Raw genomic sequence first — 17,512 nt, 5'->3', positions numbered from 1 at the left:
TGAGTGGAGGCCCAATGTCCTTCTGCTACCTTAATACTAAACCTATAAATGTAGGCTCATAGATCTATTTCCCCATCCTCGTATAAATATATTTGGATATGTACATGTCTTCTAGTCATCATTGTTCAGTTCTGCTTTTGGATAGAACAAGATTGGCTCTCGTCTGCCAAGCCTCAAAATCATCATTCCACCTCAAAGTCATAATTCTACGCTGAGACAGAATCCTATTTTCCCAGTGGCCCTGGGTCTCTAACCTTGAGAAAGTACTGTGTAATTTATACTAAAGTATAAGCACATGGTAATAGCTTTTTCAGTGATCTCTCATGACAGTTTAGACATTGAGAAGATTTCTAGAGAAGTTTTGTCAGAAAATAAAATAATGCCTAATGGTAGAATTTCAAGTAGTATGGATAAAGGGTGATTTCTTTCTTTATGCAGAGGCCTCTTGCTGGATTTTTTAGGTCAGATTTTCCTGTGTGGTCTCCTGTGTGCGGAGTAAAGTCTAAGTCCCTTGGCCTGCTGTTCATGGCACTCCATGTTCTGGCCTTGACATCCTTTTCCCATTTTTCCTCCTTGACATTTCCTCCCATGAACCCAATCACGAGCCACTCCTCACATGTTGTTGCTCATTCGTGTCTAGCATTTTCTCATTTCTGTCCTGATAGGTTTGCCCTTCTGGAGTGCTTTGCTCTTCCTGTTTGTTTAATATTGATAGAATGTCTGTATGGTCCAGACATTTTGTGAAGCACTAAGGACATCAAAATGAATGAAATGTACTTGTCTTTTCTGAGTTCAGAGACTCATCCAACTGTGCCATCTTTCAGTAGTCCGCTCAATTGCTACAAATTAACAAAATCCTTCCACAAAGGGAAGTCATTCCCTTGACCTTATAATCCGATAGTCCTTTCCTTATACCTCCCTTAAGTGTATTTTCAAATCTACATATCTGTGAACTCCTTGAAGCCAAGATTCAATGTCCAATTAATTTTTGTCTCCTTCACAACTTTTAAACTATGGTTTGGGCAGAATAGACACAGGATATAAAAGAATGACCACAGCATGGTCCTTGAGCCATAGAATACAAATTATCCCTCTCTCCATGACTTTCCACACAATTTTATTTCTTCCAAAACCAAGACTTACTGCTATCAAGGCAATTCCAACTCACGTGGGTTTCCGAGACGAAATCTTTAAGACAGACTAAATCTTTACAAAGAGCAGCTGGTGGTTTCAAACCACTGACCTTGCAATTAGCAGCCCAACAAGTAACCCACTACACCACCAAGGCACCTATCCTTTCTTATCTACCTCTATTAATGGTGCCTTTCATTCATTCATTTCATCATATTTATCAATTACCAGGTATTGGGCCTGGTCATAAAGAATTTTTTAAGACATGGATTTTTAACTTGATAGGGGAGAAATGACAAACTATTTACACGTTCATCTTTTTGTTTTCTGGAAAGCAACATGCTTTAACAGAAGGATTGTCAGCTATGTGGACAAGCCAGAATTTGTGTGATGGATGATTTAAAGAAATATTTACTACAGTGTCTCTTCTATGTGCTGAACTTTGTATACACATGTATCCATGTGAGGGCTCTGTAGATAACAGTGGTTAATAAGATAAACAGGAAGTTTGCACACTAGTTGGGGAGATGACTAATCCATAAATACATGATAGTATCATATAAATATATGTGCCAAGAAGGAAAAGAAATAAAATAGAGGTGTGTTAGTCTGGGTAAACTAGAGAAACAAATTCATAGGCACACTCATATGTGTATAAGAAAGAGGTTTATATACAAGAGCAATTGAATATTGAGAAAACATCTCAGCCCAGTCCAGATCAATTCCATAAGTCCGATATTAGCCCATAGGTCTGATACTAATCTATAAAGTCCTCTTCAGACTCACGAAACACATGCAATGACGCCAAATGCAGGAAGATCACAGGGCAGTGGGTGGGAAAGCTTGTGGATCCAGTGGCAGTGTAACATCTCAGCGCCGGCAGGGTTCTCCGTGGCTCCTCCTGCTCCAGAGGTCTGGCTTCATCAGCCAGGGATGTCTCGCCAGGAGTGAGAGACAAAGACTCAGTCTTTCCCGCTTCCAAGGAGGAATAAAAGAGTTCCCAGAATCCTCAGGAGAAGGCCATGCCCACACAGAGGCCTCATTGGCTATACCCTGATTGACAGGATATGTAACTAGATTTTGTAACTACCACAAGAGGATAGAGTATCCGGAAGTTATTTATTTTAAAAGGATTTTAGGAGAAAGCAAGTGATATTTGAGCAGAGAGTGGAAGGAAGGTAGCATTGTGAATATCTGGGCAAAGAATAGTTTAGCCAGAAGGAACACCAAATGCAAAGACCCTATCACTGCAATATGCTTGACCTGGACCAGAAACAGCAAGAGCCTGAAAGGCACTGAGCCCAAGACCAGTGGGAATGGGGCTGGTAGAACTGTAGAGTGATAAGCAGGACTAGATCATGTCAAGAAAGCAGCAGTTAAGAAATCAAACAGATGACTGCATAATCTGCAGGGGGAAAAGGCCTCTTTTAAAGTGTTAAAAAGCACAGATGTCTGTTTGGTCCAGGCCTTACTATTTTCAGTCGCTTCACAGACGAAAGCTGACTAAATGAACAAGGAAAACTAAAGAAGAATTGATGCCTTTAAAGTATGGTTTTAGCGAAAAATATTGAATATACCATGGACTGCCCAAAGAATGAACTGCCATCAAGTTGACTGACTCATTGTGTCTCTAGATAGGGTTTCTAAGGCTATAAATCTTTATAGGACCAGATAGCCTCAACTTCTTCCCTGGAGAAGCTATTGGGTTTGAACCTCTAACCAACCTTGTGCTTAGCAATACTTTCCAGTACTTACCACCGGCAGCACCCCCAGGGCTCCCTTGGAAACCCAGTAGGGCAGTTCTACTCTGTCCTATAGGGTTGCTTGAGTCTGAATTGGCTCAATGGCAAAGAATTCTTTTGAATGGACCATTGTTTCCAGTTTCTTTCTACACCCTGTGACTTTTTAGAATATTGCAATATGCTAACATTCTCAAGTCCCGCCTGTACACAGTACTTTCCAAATCCTGAGTTGTACAAGTCACTCTCAGATGAGCACAGCTTCCCCCCAGCCCCCCCCCCCGTGAGAGCTCTGGTTCAGGCCGCTCCCAGTTAGATCAGAAGAGAGACACGGAACAGTCAGCTGCTCTATTTTATATATATATTAAAAATATATACTATATATATATATATAAATATATATATATATGCCAAGAAAAAACAAAGAAGCCCACTGCCATCAAGTCATTCCAACTCATAGTGACTCTTTCTGGGGCTTCCAGAGCTCGCAGTCTTTATGGGAGCAGATAGCTTTATCTTTTTCCATGGAGTGACAGTTGGGTTTGAACTGCTGACTTCAAAGATAGCAGTTCAACACTTGCCTGACAGTGCCACCAGGGCTCCTTATGTAGGCCAAGTGTAACACAGTACTTTATGTGCTAAGATAGGGCATGGATGACGAAATAGCTAAACCTAGACACATTGCCATTGATTCAATTGCAGCTGGTGGATTTGAACGGCTGACCTGTCAGGCCAGTAGCCAAGCTCACCACTGTGTGCACAAGAAAACAGAGAAAGCCAAATGAAGTGGATCCTGGCAATTGGTGTGAATCATGGAAATTTTGTGGAGATGAAAAACTCACCACTTGATCATGAAAGCAGTTTCCTTAAGAGGCCTATTATCCTCTTCTTTTTATTGATTTATTGATTAAAATGTAGACGTAACAGAAGAAGGGAAGCATTCTGGTTTAGACACATAATGCTTTTGGTGAGAAGTTGTTGTTGATGTTCCTTTGAAGATCCAAAGTCAGTATAGATTTTGCTTACATACATTTGTCAATATATGGCTGTATGTAGGCTCATTAAGTTTCTTGTTTCTTCTGAATTTTCAAACCCATTGCATCAACTTTTAAATCTAGCAGTTGTGTTTTGGGGTTTCTTAAGTTTTCCCGGCGCTGGCATAGAAAGCTGCATAGGAAGTGAACCACACTTGGCTCTTATTGATCACGTAAACATTTTTGAACACCCTCACATACTGATTGATGTTTTATATGTATGTACGATTACCCTGATATATGAGCGAAAGGCCCCCGACAAGATGGATCGACACAGTGCCTGCAACAATGGGCTCAAATAGAAGAACCGTTGTGAGGATGGGGCAAGACCAGACAGCGTTTTGTCCTCTTGTCCATGCGGCCACTGAGCGGCTCGAGGACCCCGGACAACCCCATTGTACTGATGGAAGGATCCCTAGTGGCACAGGTTTTTGTTCGGTTGTCCCAGCATGCCAGAATCTACTCGACGACACCTCACGACAGCCACAAGAGTGGCACAGTTCAAAGCATATGACTGTTAACTGGAAGGTTGTCAGTTTGAACCCATGGGCTGCTCCCTGGGAGAGATGTGGCAGTTTGTGTCTATAAAGGTTTACAGCCTGGAAACCCTACGGCGCATGTATTTGCTAAGAGTCAGGATCAACCTGACAACAGTGGACTGGGTGTGGGTACTGATATATATAAATAGACATGAAAACAGCATCAATGATAAGATAGCTATTTTTGAAAAATGGTATTTAATGTTGGTATTTTTTATTCACAAACAACTGTGATTTCATACTAGAGCAAGTATCTCAAAATATAAAATGCAGTCAGGGTAAAGTTGGTTGTTAATGGTAGATAGAAATATGCATTTCAAACTGTTGTCTTGATAATTTCACATATTTTGGTTCATTGTCAGTTACAGGGTCATTAATTTATGTTGTGACAGATCAAAAGCAGGTGTTAGGAATACATGTGTCACCTCCTTTTCTTAAAATTAGGTCACCCTTATTGAGTCTAGCATACATTTCAATCTCAAACCACTTGCTCCTTTTGTGAGTTAGTTTGGTCAAAGCTTAGTTAATAAAACCACTAACTTGGGTACATTTAAATTAAACACTATGCCTCTCTGCCTGAGGGAGAGCTACACACACCGGGCCCTGGAGTTGGACTCTCTGTTATTTAGGACACCCCCTAGCCCCCACCTACCTACTATATAAGATTGAACCAGTGGATATAGGACTGTGTTACTTCATTGTTAAATATTAGAAAATGTGATTTTTACTTATTTTCTCATATATAAAAAAATAATTATCAGTTCCATTCTTTTCTTTCTGCATTTTACTTGGAAGAGTCACTTGTTATAACATTTAATTACATATTACCTATACTACTACCCGCTTTGCATGTCTTGGTATCTCTCCTAATGTGAAAGCTCGGAACGCCGATGCACTCTGGTGCTTTTTAAAAGCAGTTTTCCGTGGCTGTTGTTCTACAAGTGATAGATCAGTGGAAACTGAGTGATTGAGTGTGCAGCTCCTTCTGCTCCCTTGGTCACTCCGTGTGCGTGAGCGTGAGCGTGGTGAAGAAAGCCAAGCAGGCTGTCGAAACACAATACTCGTCTGACAGGACAAAAGCACAGACGATGCCCAAATGAACAGAAGGATAACCACGTTAAGTCTCCTTTTGAAACAGTGTGGGGCTTGCTGCTGGGTTCTTTTTAGGGCACGTGGCTATTGAGTCATTTCTAGCTCACGCAGCAAGAGTGATCTTTAAAGCCGCTTTATTGCGATGTCATTGACGCAGCAACCACCCCACACATTCCCAGGGAACAGCTCGCTGTGTGCTGGCCTTTGTGGCACCATGAGCACAATCAGGATCACGAGCTTATTCCTAACATCCGAACAAGAAATCCCTAAGGAAAATGATATGCTTGTTATCAACCAAAAAATTCAATGTTTAGCTAACACTCAAGACTTGGTGGAAAACGTTGGGAACAATGTTTTCAGTGGCCAAGCCAAAGAGGAAATAGGAGTGAACAGCAATAAAAGACAATAGTCCCAGGTAAAATCTGGTTCAATTTATATGAAACCTACAGAGACAAAATTTGGGATTAAATTTGGCATTTTCTCTGGTTTGACTTGATTACTGTAGATATTGTTAAGACAAATTGTTTTTTATGTTGAAAAGGGGGTCCTATATTTTAATGGACTGTTGCAAGGTTGGAAAGGAGTAAAATGTTATGTCTTCCATTTGAATGCGGCCTTGACTCCGTGACAGTGATTGAAGAGAAGGAAGTGCCACGTAGTGGATTGTAACGGTGTGTCTTTTCAAAGTCATCCTCATATACCAAGTCATATACCATCCTCATATACCTCAGCATGATTTGTGATTTCTCACAGGTTTGTGGGGTCACTGGGTACCATCATCATAAAATGTAAAGATCTCCGAATCATTCAGTTGGATATTCCTGGAATGGAGGAATGTTTGAATATAGCCAGTTCCATCGAGGTGAGTACTTAGGAGACTCAATCTAATAAGAATAAATCGACAAAGAAGAGTCTTCTGTCTGACTTGGTGCTCCTCTTATGTTTCTTTATCAGGCATGTGGGCATATTCCGTGGCTCACATATTAAACACATTTAGGAAAAGTCTCGACTGATTCGTTGTTAGAGGAATGTAATGGGGCTTTACTGACTGTCAGAAGTTTTTCGTGTGACTTATCTTACATGAGCAATCAAGCTTTGTTATAGGGTTAGGAAATTCACATGAGATTGTTTAATAGATGATGTTTCCATGGGTTTTTCTTTAAATATGTGTAAGTGCTTATTTGAAGAAACCATTAAAGGAAGTAAAAGGTTCTTGGGACGTATTTTAAAGTTTTGCTTGATAGTTCATGGTCACTATACAAATATCAATATTTTCTTCATACCAGAGACAGTTTGTATACTTTTTTTGGTTCCAGTCCATGGGGAAAATAAGATCCTTTGTGGCAGTTTCCTTTTTAAAGTTACAGTGGGCAGAGAGGATCCATCTGCCTCCAGGAGCTTCTTCAGAGGCATTCAAAACCACAAATGAGAGTTAATCAAGTACAGTGTTTACTTCTTTACCAAATCAACAATTAGAAATAAGATTTTTTTTCCTTTTTAGTGTACCAATACAAAGGGGCTTCCCAATGTTTGTTTAAAAATTCCATTCTCTCTTAATCCTGTTCTCCACACACCTCTTGAAGCCCCCTCGTAGATCTTTTTGTAATTGGTGTACAGTCTGACTCTTAATTTTACTACTTCTAGTTTTGGGGTAGAGTCCACATTTCTCTTATTCATTTCCTACTTTATAAAATGAACATAATATCACCTACTGTTGATGTTGGAATTAGTTGATGTATGTAGAATTCTTTTTTTTTTTGCTGAAAAAATTAATTTTTATTAATAAATCATTTTATTGGGGGCTCTTAAATATATTATGCAGTTCATACATCCATTATATTGAACAGATACGTACAAACATTGCCATCAACAATTTCAAAACATTATCTTTCTTCTTGAGCCCCTTGATATTAGTTCCTCTTTTTTCCTTCCCTCCCCTGCCCTGCCACCCTTGCAAATCCTTAATATATTATGTATTATTTATACATATCTTACACTTCCCCTTCTGTCCCTTCACCTACAATCCTGGTATTCGTGCATCCAGGTGGGTTATTTCGTCATCATAACTATCAGCGCCCCCTTCTCCTCCTTTCTCTTCCCCTACCCTCCTGGAATAGTTACTCCCGTTACTACTTCTGAGGGGTTTGTCTGTCCTGAATTCCGTAAATTGAAAGCTCTCATCTATACCAATGTAGGTACACCAGACTAGCTGGATTTGCATGGTAGGACGCTGAGATCATAATAGTGGGGGGAGGAAGGATTAAGGACCTAGAGAAGTGTTGTGTGTTTCATTGGTGCTAAACTGCACCCTGGATGTTGGCCCCTCTGCTAGAATGTCCAGCTATCCCTAGATGAGCTCTGGGTCTCTCCTTCACTTCGATGAGGTTGTGTATTTTTGAACTTCTGATGCCTGTCCCATTGACACCTCATGATTACACAGCCTGGTGTGCTTCTCCATGTGTTGGCTTTGTTTATTCCGTGCTAGATGGCCACTGTTTGGCCTCAAGCTTTTAAGACCCCAGACGCTAATACCTTTTAATAGCTGGGCATTCTCTGCTTTCTTCACCACATTTGCTTAGGTACCCAGTTTGTCTTCAGCGATCGTGTCGGAAAAGTGGGCATCGCACATTGCCAGATTGTCAAAACCAAGTGTTCTTGTGTTGAGAGAAAACTTGAGGAGAGGCCCAAAGTCTGTCCACTTCCTCAATGTAGTGCCTTATGAATATAAGTACTAGGCCAATACTCCAGCTTTTACATATTAATATATTTACATATGTACACATCTGTGTTTGTGCCTCTATAAATAGTTTTGCTCCCTAGTCCTGTCTTCTCTTTCCTTTTATCTTCCTCCTGCCCCACTATCACGCTCACCCCTCCTTTGTCTCTCCGTAATTCCTCTCGGCTAGAGCACGGGTGCTCCAACCCCTCCAGGAAATGCACCCTCCTCACCTTCCATTTCAGATCCCTAGTTGTTCCCCTGCATGTGCCTTTATTTGCTTATCACTCCCTTTCCCCCACCTCTTCTTCCCCAAAGTACCCTCCCAACCGCAACCGTCGGTCCTGCTGCTTTCTCCTGGGGTTTGCTTCTCATGCCCATCTTATGTAACAGAAACAGCAAAGACAGGACAAACGAACAAAACCTGCTCAAGAGCAAAAAAGAGAGGGAAAAAGAGAGAGCGAGAGAGAAAACCCATACATAGTTCTGGGTCGGTCTGTTGACCTTATGACTATCTCCCCACCGATCCAACGGGGCTCCGGGCACTGCTGTGCCCAGTGCCATCTATTTTTGGAGTGCCTCAGGGGCTTCATGACTTTGCTCCCATTGCTGATTAGTTATGTTCCCTTCTTGGATCCCCCACGGTGGGGGGTTCAGACCAGACTCACTCTAGAATTCTTATTATAAATATCCAAAGATCTCCTTATTTCAGGCACCCTGGGGTGCTGTGGGATAAGCATTGGGCTCCTTACTACAGGGTCAGTGGTTCAAACCGACTAGCCACTCCAAGGGAGAAAGATGAGGCTGCTTGTTCACATTTACAATGGTTTTTGAATTTTGTTTAAAAAAACAAAAAAAATCCATTGTCGTCAAGTCAATGATATCTTCTAATGCAGGGGTCCTCAAACTACGGCCAGCGGGCCACATGCAGCCCACCGAGGAAATTTATCTGACCTGCCGGGTGTTTTTGACCCGTTTTGTTTTTTACGTCAAAATAAGATATGTGCAGTGTGCATAGGAATTTGTTCATAGTTGTTGTTTTTTTTAACTATAGTCCGGCCCTCCCAATAGGTGAGGAACAGTGAACTGGCCCCTTGTTTAAAAAGTTTGAGAACCCCTGTCCTAATGTGTTTCTTTTTTTAAATCATTTTATTGGGGGCTCATACAACTTTAATCACATCCATTGTGTCAAGCACATTTGTACATTTTTTGCCATCATCATTCTCAAAACATTTGCTTTCTGCTTGAACCCTTGATATCAGCTCCTCATTTTCCTCCTCCTTCCCTCACAAACCCCCGATAATTTATAAATTATTTCGTCATGTCTTACACTGTCCAAAATGTCTCCCTTCACCCACTTTTCTGTTGTCTGTCCCCCAGGGAGGGAGTTATATGTAGATCATTGTGATTGGTTCTCCATTTCTCCCCCACCTTCCCCTTCCCCTCCTGGTATTGCTACTCTCATTATTGGTCCTGAGGGGTTTATCTGTCCTGGATTCCTTATGGTTCCAGCTCTATTTGTACCAATGTACATGCTCTGGTCTAGCCAGACTTGTAAGGTAGAATTGGGATCATGATAGTGGGGGGCGGGGGCTAAGGGGGGAGGAAGCATTAAAGAACTAGAGGAAAGTTGTATGTTTCATCCTTGCTACACTGTACCCTGACTGGCTCATCTCCTCCCCGTGACCCTTCTGTAAAGGGATGTCCAGTTGCCTACAGATGAGCTTTGGTTCTGCACTCTACACTTCCCCTAATTCACAATGATAAGATTTTTTGTTCTTTGATGCCTGATACCTGATCCTATTGACACCTCATGATCACACAGGCTGGTGCGCTCCTTCCACGTGGGCTTTGTTGCTTCTCAGCTAGTTGGGCGCTTACTTATCTTCAAGCCTGTAAGACCCTAGACGCTGTATCTTTTGATAACTGGGCACCATTAGCTTTCTTCACCACATTTGCATATGCACTCGCTTTGTCTTCAGTGATTGTGTCAGGAAGGTGAACATCATGGAATGCCAATTTAATAGAACAAAGTGTTCTTGCATTGAGGGAGTCCTTGAGTAGAAGCCCAATGTCCATCTGCTACCTTAATACTAAACCTATAAATATATGCACATAGATCTATTTCCACATCATCATATATAAATATATTTACATATGTACATGCCAGTATTTAGACCTCTGTAAATGTCCTTTACCTCCTAGTTACTTCCTCTATTTTCCTTTTACTTTCCTCTTATCCTACTATCATGCTCAGCCTTTATTTGGGTTTCAGTAATTTCTCTCGGTTACATTGCCCTTGATCAAGCTCTAGCAGACCTCCTGTACCCTCCTCGCCATCAATTTTGGATCGTTGAACCATTATCCCTGGGTTTGTTAAACCACTTCCTTTGCCCTGCTTCACTCTCTCCAATGCCCCCCCCAACCATGCACCCAGTTGTTTTCTCCTCCAGATTGTTTATCTCGCCTCTTATCTAGAGAGACCTGCAGAGATAATAATATGCACAAAAAACAAGACAGGAAAACAAACAACAACAAAAACCCCAAATGACACAAAAAAGAAAAGCCTGTAAATAGTTCAAGGTCTGTTTGTTTACCTTTAGGAGTGTTTTCTGGTAGAGTCTGATGGGGTGCCACGACCTGGCCCCAAAGTCTATTTTCGGTACTCCCTGGGGACTTGGTTGCTCTGTACCCCTTGCTGTTCTGTTGCACACCCTTAGTGTTTCGCCTCAGTGTGGCAATTCCTGCACTGTGTCTCCAGTGTTGTACCCCGTGGCACATCGTGTCTCGCAGTAGGGCCAGCCCTATGGTCCTTTCTGTGCTTTGGCTGCTCTGAGCGGCTTGCTGGGCCAGGATGTGCTCCATCCTCTTTTCCTCCCCCGTCATTTGCTCCTGTGTGCTCTGGTCAGACATGTCCCTCTCCCTGAGCTGTAGCTTCAGTGCTGTCCTCTGAAGTGAATTCTTGTGTGGGGGAAGGGGCTGTCTTTTGTAGTTTGGATTGTGACCTGCCCGTTAGACCTCTCTATTGGTTCCCTGCTTCTTGCTGGTATGTTGCATTCATGTCTTGGAGCACTGGGTTGAAGTCTGGTCCCTCCTTCCCTGTGGAGATAAAAACAGTACCCTCACCTTGGGTGGGTTAGTGCCCTGTTCCTCCTCTCACCATGTCTTTTTTTTTTTTTTTCTTGTTTCCCCTTTTCAGTTGGCTACCGTATGTATTTGGTCTGGGATACATGTGTTTCTGAGACTAAATCCTTATAAGATTAGACAGCTTCAACTTTGTCCCTCAGTGTGGCTGGTGGGTTTGAACTGCTGACCTCGTGGTTAGCAACCTAACAACTAACCCACCGTGACACCAGGGCTCTTTTAGCTACTCAAAGGAGCAATCTCATACTCCATGCTCACTGCCATTGTTACGCTATTGACAGAGTAAGACTAAGTGAAGGCCTTACTGACTACCCAAAACCTAGTTGTTCTCTGATCCCCATAGATATTTTTAGTCTTTTTCTTAGTTTTTATTTAATGGTTTCAAGAAAGAATTGTTGCATTTTTCTCCTAGACTGGGTAAGCACTTTGCTTATTCTTTTATTTAGCAAAATGTATGAAATGCCTGCTATGTGCCTTTTTAGATGCTAGATGCAAAGACATTAGCTTTACATTAGATTCTATCTGATGATAAAGATATTAGAGGAATATGTTGATTGCCTGTTATGATTATAATGTAACTATTTAATACCAAGTGGTCGTTTAAAGCGTGCTCCATTCGCATGGTGGTATGGTCCTTTTTCACGTACGCATTTTCTTTTTGTCCCGAGGCCTTGTCTACCCTAGACTCCATCACGCTGATGTACCCCTTCTTTTACCGGCCCATGTTTGAAGTCGTAGAAGACGGCTGGCACGCCTTCCTTCCTGAGCACGAGTTTGAACTCTACGCTGCAACGGTGAGTTCACTCTTGAGACCAGGGCCGTGGGGACTGGTCCGCAGCTGTTGTAGTTGTGAAAGTAAGCCCTCCTCTTGAGGAGGGCGGACGCAGCTGACTAGTCCATGTCTAATACCCGTGCAGGTGGGTGCTGCAGCCTTTCTTTTCTCATAGCAGATGAGGTGACTGTGACTTGGACTGGTTTTTATGACAAATGGTTTGTTTTTTTGAGGGCTTTTTGGATAATTTTTGTCAGAGGCTGTTCAGTTGCCCTTACTCCAGTGGGTTACTATATTTCAGTTATTATTTTAATTTTGAAAAATGACATTTGTAACTTTACAATCCAAGGAAAGATAGTTGTTGAGTAATTACTTGGTCCTTTAAAAGTCTCTCCATAGCAACAACTTTATATGTAGTGAATGGGATCTGAGCCTGTCCAAAGCCCATGTTTGTACCTGGAACACTACTGGAGGACCATTCTACCACTTTTGTCTCTTTGGAATAGTTTTGTGGTTTTATAATTAAAGCTGCCAAGACCAGATTACTAAAGCCAGGTGTTCTGCCTTATTCTTCCCATTTTACAGCTTCTGTCACACCTCTGCCGATGAGCACCCAGGGAGTCGAAGCAGTGACTGGGACCCGGGGTGGCAGTTTAAAGCGCAGCGGCGTCTGCAGCACTACTGTGTGCTGTTGTTGCGCTATGCGGAGGGCGGCAGCCCTCCTGGGCTGTCAAATGGCAGTTAACAAACTGTGCACAGAAAAGGATGAATGATCTGATAAAAATAACCCGTGCATATATTTATTTTGTTTAACTTGGAAAGTAGAAGACTAGAGACAAAATGTCTTTCAAATAGTCGATGGGGTACCATGTGAAATAGAGAAGTTGAGCCGCATTGTCTGGAATCATGGTTGAGACGAGAGAGGAAGTTACAGTGAGATTTGGTCAGCATGAGGAAGAACTTTCTCTGAACAGGGGCGGCCTAGCCATGCAGGAAGCAGTCCCTGAAGGACGGCCCTCTTTCTTGCTGAGTGTTAGTGTCGGCTAGGTATGCTGGTCAGAAAACTGGAAAGATGGCTTCTCCCGGTGTGTGAAAGTGGATCTCCAGGCCCTCTAAAATTCTCCAGATTTGCTGTGACCTCGAAATACTTGTTTCGCTTAAAAGTATTTTGTGTTTTTCAGACCAGTGAATGGAGGCTAAGCTACGTCAATAAGGAATTTGCTGTCTGCCCCTCATACCCACCAATTGTCATTGTCCCCAACTCTATTGACGATGAAGCTCTAAGAAAGGTAGCTACATTTCGACACGGAGGGCGCTTCCCAGTACTCAGCTATTATCATCCCAAAAATGGAATGGTACGTATACAGCTCTATTGCTTGATGTACCGAGAGGCTTGCTTGGGGAAGCTTTTCTTAGAAATGGTCGAGGAAGTCACTAGTGAAGCCTCCCCGCCCGGGTTTCCTGTCAGGTATCGGGTGTGCTCTGTGGTCAGGACGTGACTTAGTTCTTCCCACAATGCTGCTCACCCGAAAGAGTCTGCAGAGGTTTCTCTTCAAGACACAGCACAAAGGGAATCGGTGTTGGTTTGGTACTTGCAACAACATTCGTAAAGTAGAACAAGAAATTTCTGTCTCCAGAATAATGTTAAAAATACTTGCGGTCGCTAAGGTCGCCCCGTGGTCCCGTGGATCTGGGTCTTGCTTCAACAGTGTGTGAACGGAACAGACCCGGGGACTCCCTTCCTCCAACCTTCTGCCACGCTCGTTTCCTTTCTGGAAGTAACTTCGGCACCATCTTCTTGGCCATCCCCTCTTATTGGGAACAGCGAACACTTATTTGGTGTGTGGTGACCTCCGAACCGACCCATCACGAGCTCGCAGATCCGTCAGAATGATTCCGCCAACGCTGAGGCCGGCGTCCACTGTCTGGTCAACCAGCACCTGCGGGCCTCTTACACCTACCTCTCTCTGGGCTGCTTTTTCGACCACGAAGATGTGGACTTGCAAGGCGTGGGGCACTTCTTCCACGAGCTGGCGAAGGAGCAGCACGAGGGGCCGAGCATCTCTGGAAGCTGCAGAACCAGCGCGGCGGCCGCACTCTCTCCCAGGATGTGCAGAGGCCGCCCCAAGATGAGCGGGGTAGAACCCGACGCCATGGAGGCTGCCCATGCCCTGGAGAAAAAACTCAACCAGGCCCTTCTGGACCTGCACGCCGTGGGGTCCACTCACGCTGACCCCCATCTCTGTGACTTTCTGGAGAACCACTTTCTGGACAAGGAGGTGAAACTCCTGAAGATGGGCGACCACCTGACTAACTGTTGGCTGGCCAGCCCCCAGGCCGGGCTGCGCGAGTATCTCTTCGAGAGGTTCATCCTCAAACATGACTAGGAATATGGCTCCCCGCTGCCGGCCTTAACCCCACTGCCTGAACCTGTCTGCATGCCAGCCTCAGCACCACGGCCCTGGAGCCCCTCCCCCAAGCCGGGGACCAAATGGAAACAATAAAGTTTCCTTTTGCAGCCAAAAAAAAAAAAACAAACAACTTGTGGTCTTAGTTATCCAGTGCTACTATAATAACCCACAGCTATCGAGTTGATTCCGATTTACAGCGACCCTGTAAGACAGAGTTAAACTTTTGTTAGATCTCTCTGGAGCTAGATATACCTCGGTCCTTGGCCCCACGGGAGAAAGAATTCACGCCGAAGCCTGGTTCATGATCCAAGTGAGTTTTATGAGCATTAGAAGAAGTTTCAGGTTTACACAGGCACCCATAGGACTCCTCCCGAACGTGCAGCCTCTGCCTGGAAGCTGCTCGCAGACTCCCAAGGTTCTGCCACAGTTCTGCCGACTCCGGGCTCCTGCCTTTTCAATGATTTCGCAGGGAGGCGTGGTGGACGACCCCATTGGCTGAATTCAATTCACCTGGCCTAGGTCAGCCAATCCAGGTTCAGTGCCCACCCATGCGTACCCGGCTGTAAACCTGAACCTCTGAGCGCGTGCAGTGCGCCACTCCTTTTTGTAGCTTGGCCCTCTGGGCATGCGTTAACGGACATCCCACCCCTACGCTAGCCTACCTAACACTTTCTCTGTTGAGTTTCTGAAACTTACTTTTTTTTTCTCATACAGTTCAGTAGTTCAGGCATATCAAGAAGTGCTCTACAATCTTTATCACAGTCAATTTTAAAATATTCTCTTTTTCCCGTACTCATTGTTCATGCATTTTGGCACAAATTTACGCAAAGACTAAATTTACGGGAGAAGAAAGTCTCATCTTTCTCTGAGTGTGGTGGTTTCGAACTGCTGACTTTGAAGTTAGCAGCCCAACTCCTAAGAGCGTGCTCCCTGGGCTCCCGTAGAACTACCCTGAATGGGTGGTTTTAGCAAACAGAAGTGTGTTTCCCCACAGTTTAAGAGACTAGAAGACTGAATTCAGGGTGCTGCCTCTAGGGGAAGGCTTTATTTCTCACTTGGCCCTGGAAGAAGGTCCTTGTGTCTCTGAACTTTACTCTTGGGTGGTCTTTTTGTGGCTTGGTGTCTCACTGACCCCATCTCTGCTCTGAGGGCTTGGCATTGAGTCTGATTTACATCTCAAAAGAGATAGACTCAAGACTCACTTAACACTTCACCTGCCTCATTCACATAACAAAGACAGCCCTCCCCAGGCCGGGCTTTCCAGCACAGTTCAAAGCCCCCTGCTGCTGGGGGGTGGCAGGGGGAGGAGGCGGTGAGACTGTCTGCTCGCCTAAAGATGCAAGTCTCAGAAACCCGACACAGATCTGGGTGAGTCAGAATCGACTCACCTGCAGTAGGTTGCTTTTAGTTTTTGTTGTTTGGGGCGGGGAAGCCACCTAATTCAATCCATCACACATTCTGTTAATAATTTTCACCACCATTCCAGGGAAACCGAATTGAGCAGGCCTTGTTATGTGTGACTGCTCCTGAGAAGTGCTGCTTGCCATTACTCAACTGGGGAGTGAAAGCCTGAGAATCAGTGGAATAGTCACCTTCGCTCTGTTACCCACAACTGTCTCTGTGATACTTGTTTCGAAGTAGTTTCTAAATGCGTTTCTCCCCTTTCACTTCCTGCTGCTTCTGATGTGAAACCAATAATAAGTTATGTGGTGGAGTTATAGGCATCTCCCATGGCTATTTAAGATAGAAAGATTTTTAGAATTTATTTTATTGGCATCAAGCCACCTCTATAGCCTGCTGTAAGCTTTATGATAAAACTTTTTAACTGATGTTGCCTCCATTTAACTGGGAAGCAACATTTGAAAATGAAAGGGTTAGTGTAGTTATGTTGTCTCCTGGTGTCCTTTCTTGTCCTTGGTAAATACTGCAGTGGGGATAGCAGGAGACGCCGTGGGGTCCCTTAAAAATAATCTTGAGCCACCTTCTACCAGGGTGGAGATTGTGGTGCTTGAAGATTATGTTTCGGAATAGACAGCAGCTTTTCAAATAGCAAAAACACGTCCCCAAAGCAAATTGAATCGTGATAGTATTTTCTCCTTCACCATCCATGCCTTTTCTCTTTCCAAAACCTGCCAACCTTAGATCTACTCGCATGCAGCTCAAGTACAGGTTTACTTGCTTGTAGGCTGTGAATACTTTCTTATAGGGCCAGACCTATTGGGTATCCAATCCAGTGATGAAAGGAATTGTAGTGTTAGTACTCTTAATTAATTAAGGAAAGTATTTGGAGGTTGACTGCAAGGTCTATTTTTGGTTAGGTTCCTGGATTGGGTTACCTCTGTTCTTTGTTTCATGGCGTTAAAAGGACTCATGCCGTAGAAGCACTTTTGTAATCCAAGGGAGTTTTTATGGAGGAAAGGAAAGTTTCAGGTATTACAGTCTCAAAAAAGTACATGCTATATCTGGAAAGCGTGCCGGGCAGCACAGAAGCCATAAGGGGTTCGGAAATGGGCTTGAAAACTACGTGGGAAGAACACAGGAGTGGGGAGTGTGAAACCCACCCGTGAGGAGCTGGGGAATCCTCAGAGGCCAAGGAGCCAAGAGAGCACGCAGAGTTGTGTCCCTGCCTTTCTCTCTCCCACCCACTGGCTGGGAGAGGTGTGGATGAGGATTTGGCTAACCCCACTGGCTAAGTGGTAGATGAGGGTTTCGGCTAACCCCATTGACTAAGTGGTGAATGAGGGTCTTGGCTAACCCCATTGGCTAAGTGTATTGGCTAACCCCATTGGCTAAGTGTATTGGCTAACCCCATTGGCTAAGTTCAGGCCCACCTGTGGGATGTCATGAGCCTAGGTAGCTTTAGGGTTGGGTTTCACCTGAGCTAGGGAGCTTTCTTTGCACATGCCCAGTTCTGGATTTCCCCATAGGTGTCCA

The 17,512-nt window shown here is 43.8% G+C and overlaps 1 protein-coding gene across 1 annotated transcript in view; it reads left to right on the top strand.

The window, feature by feature from the left end:
* The window catches only part of MTMR9 (myotubularin related protein 9), a 35,398-nt gene that overhangs the window by 1,814 nt on the left and 16,072 nt on the right, over positions 1–17,512 (top strand). The window contains exons 2-4 of the mRNA XM_004707637.4: positions 6,289–6,397; positions 12,064–12,189; positions 13,349–13,522. Of these exons, the coding sequence (XP_004707694.1) occupies positions 6,289–6,397; positions 12,064–12,189; positions 13,349–13,522 (409 nt within the window). The remainder of the gene's footprint in view (positions 1–6,288; positions 6,398–12,063; positions 12,190–13,348; positions 13,523–17,512) is intronic.

This window comes from Echinops telfairi, unplaced genomic scaffold (assembly GCF_000313985.2).
Source record: "Echinops telfairi isolate 266 unplaced genomic scaffold, ASM31398v2 ScPeMD7_9;HRSCAF=40, whole genome shotgun sequence".
In the NCBI taxonomy this organism is placed as follows: domain Eukaryota; kingdom Metazoa; phylum Chordata; class Mammalia; order Afrosoricida; family Tenrecidae; genus Echinops; species Echinops telfairi.
This window is presented reverse-complemented; position numbering and strand designations above follow the sequence as displayed.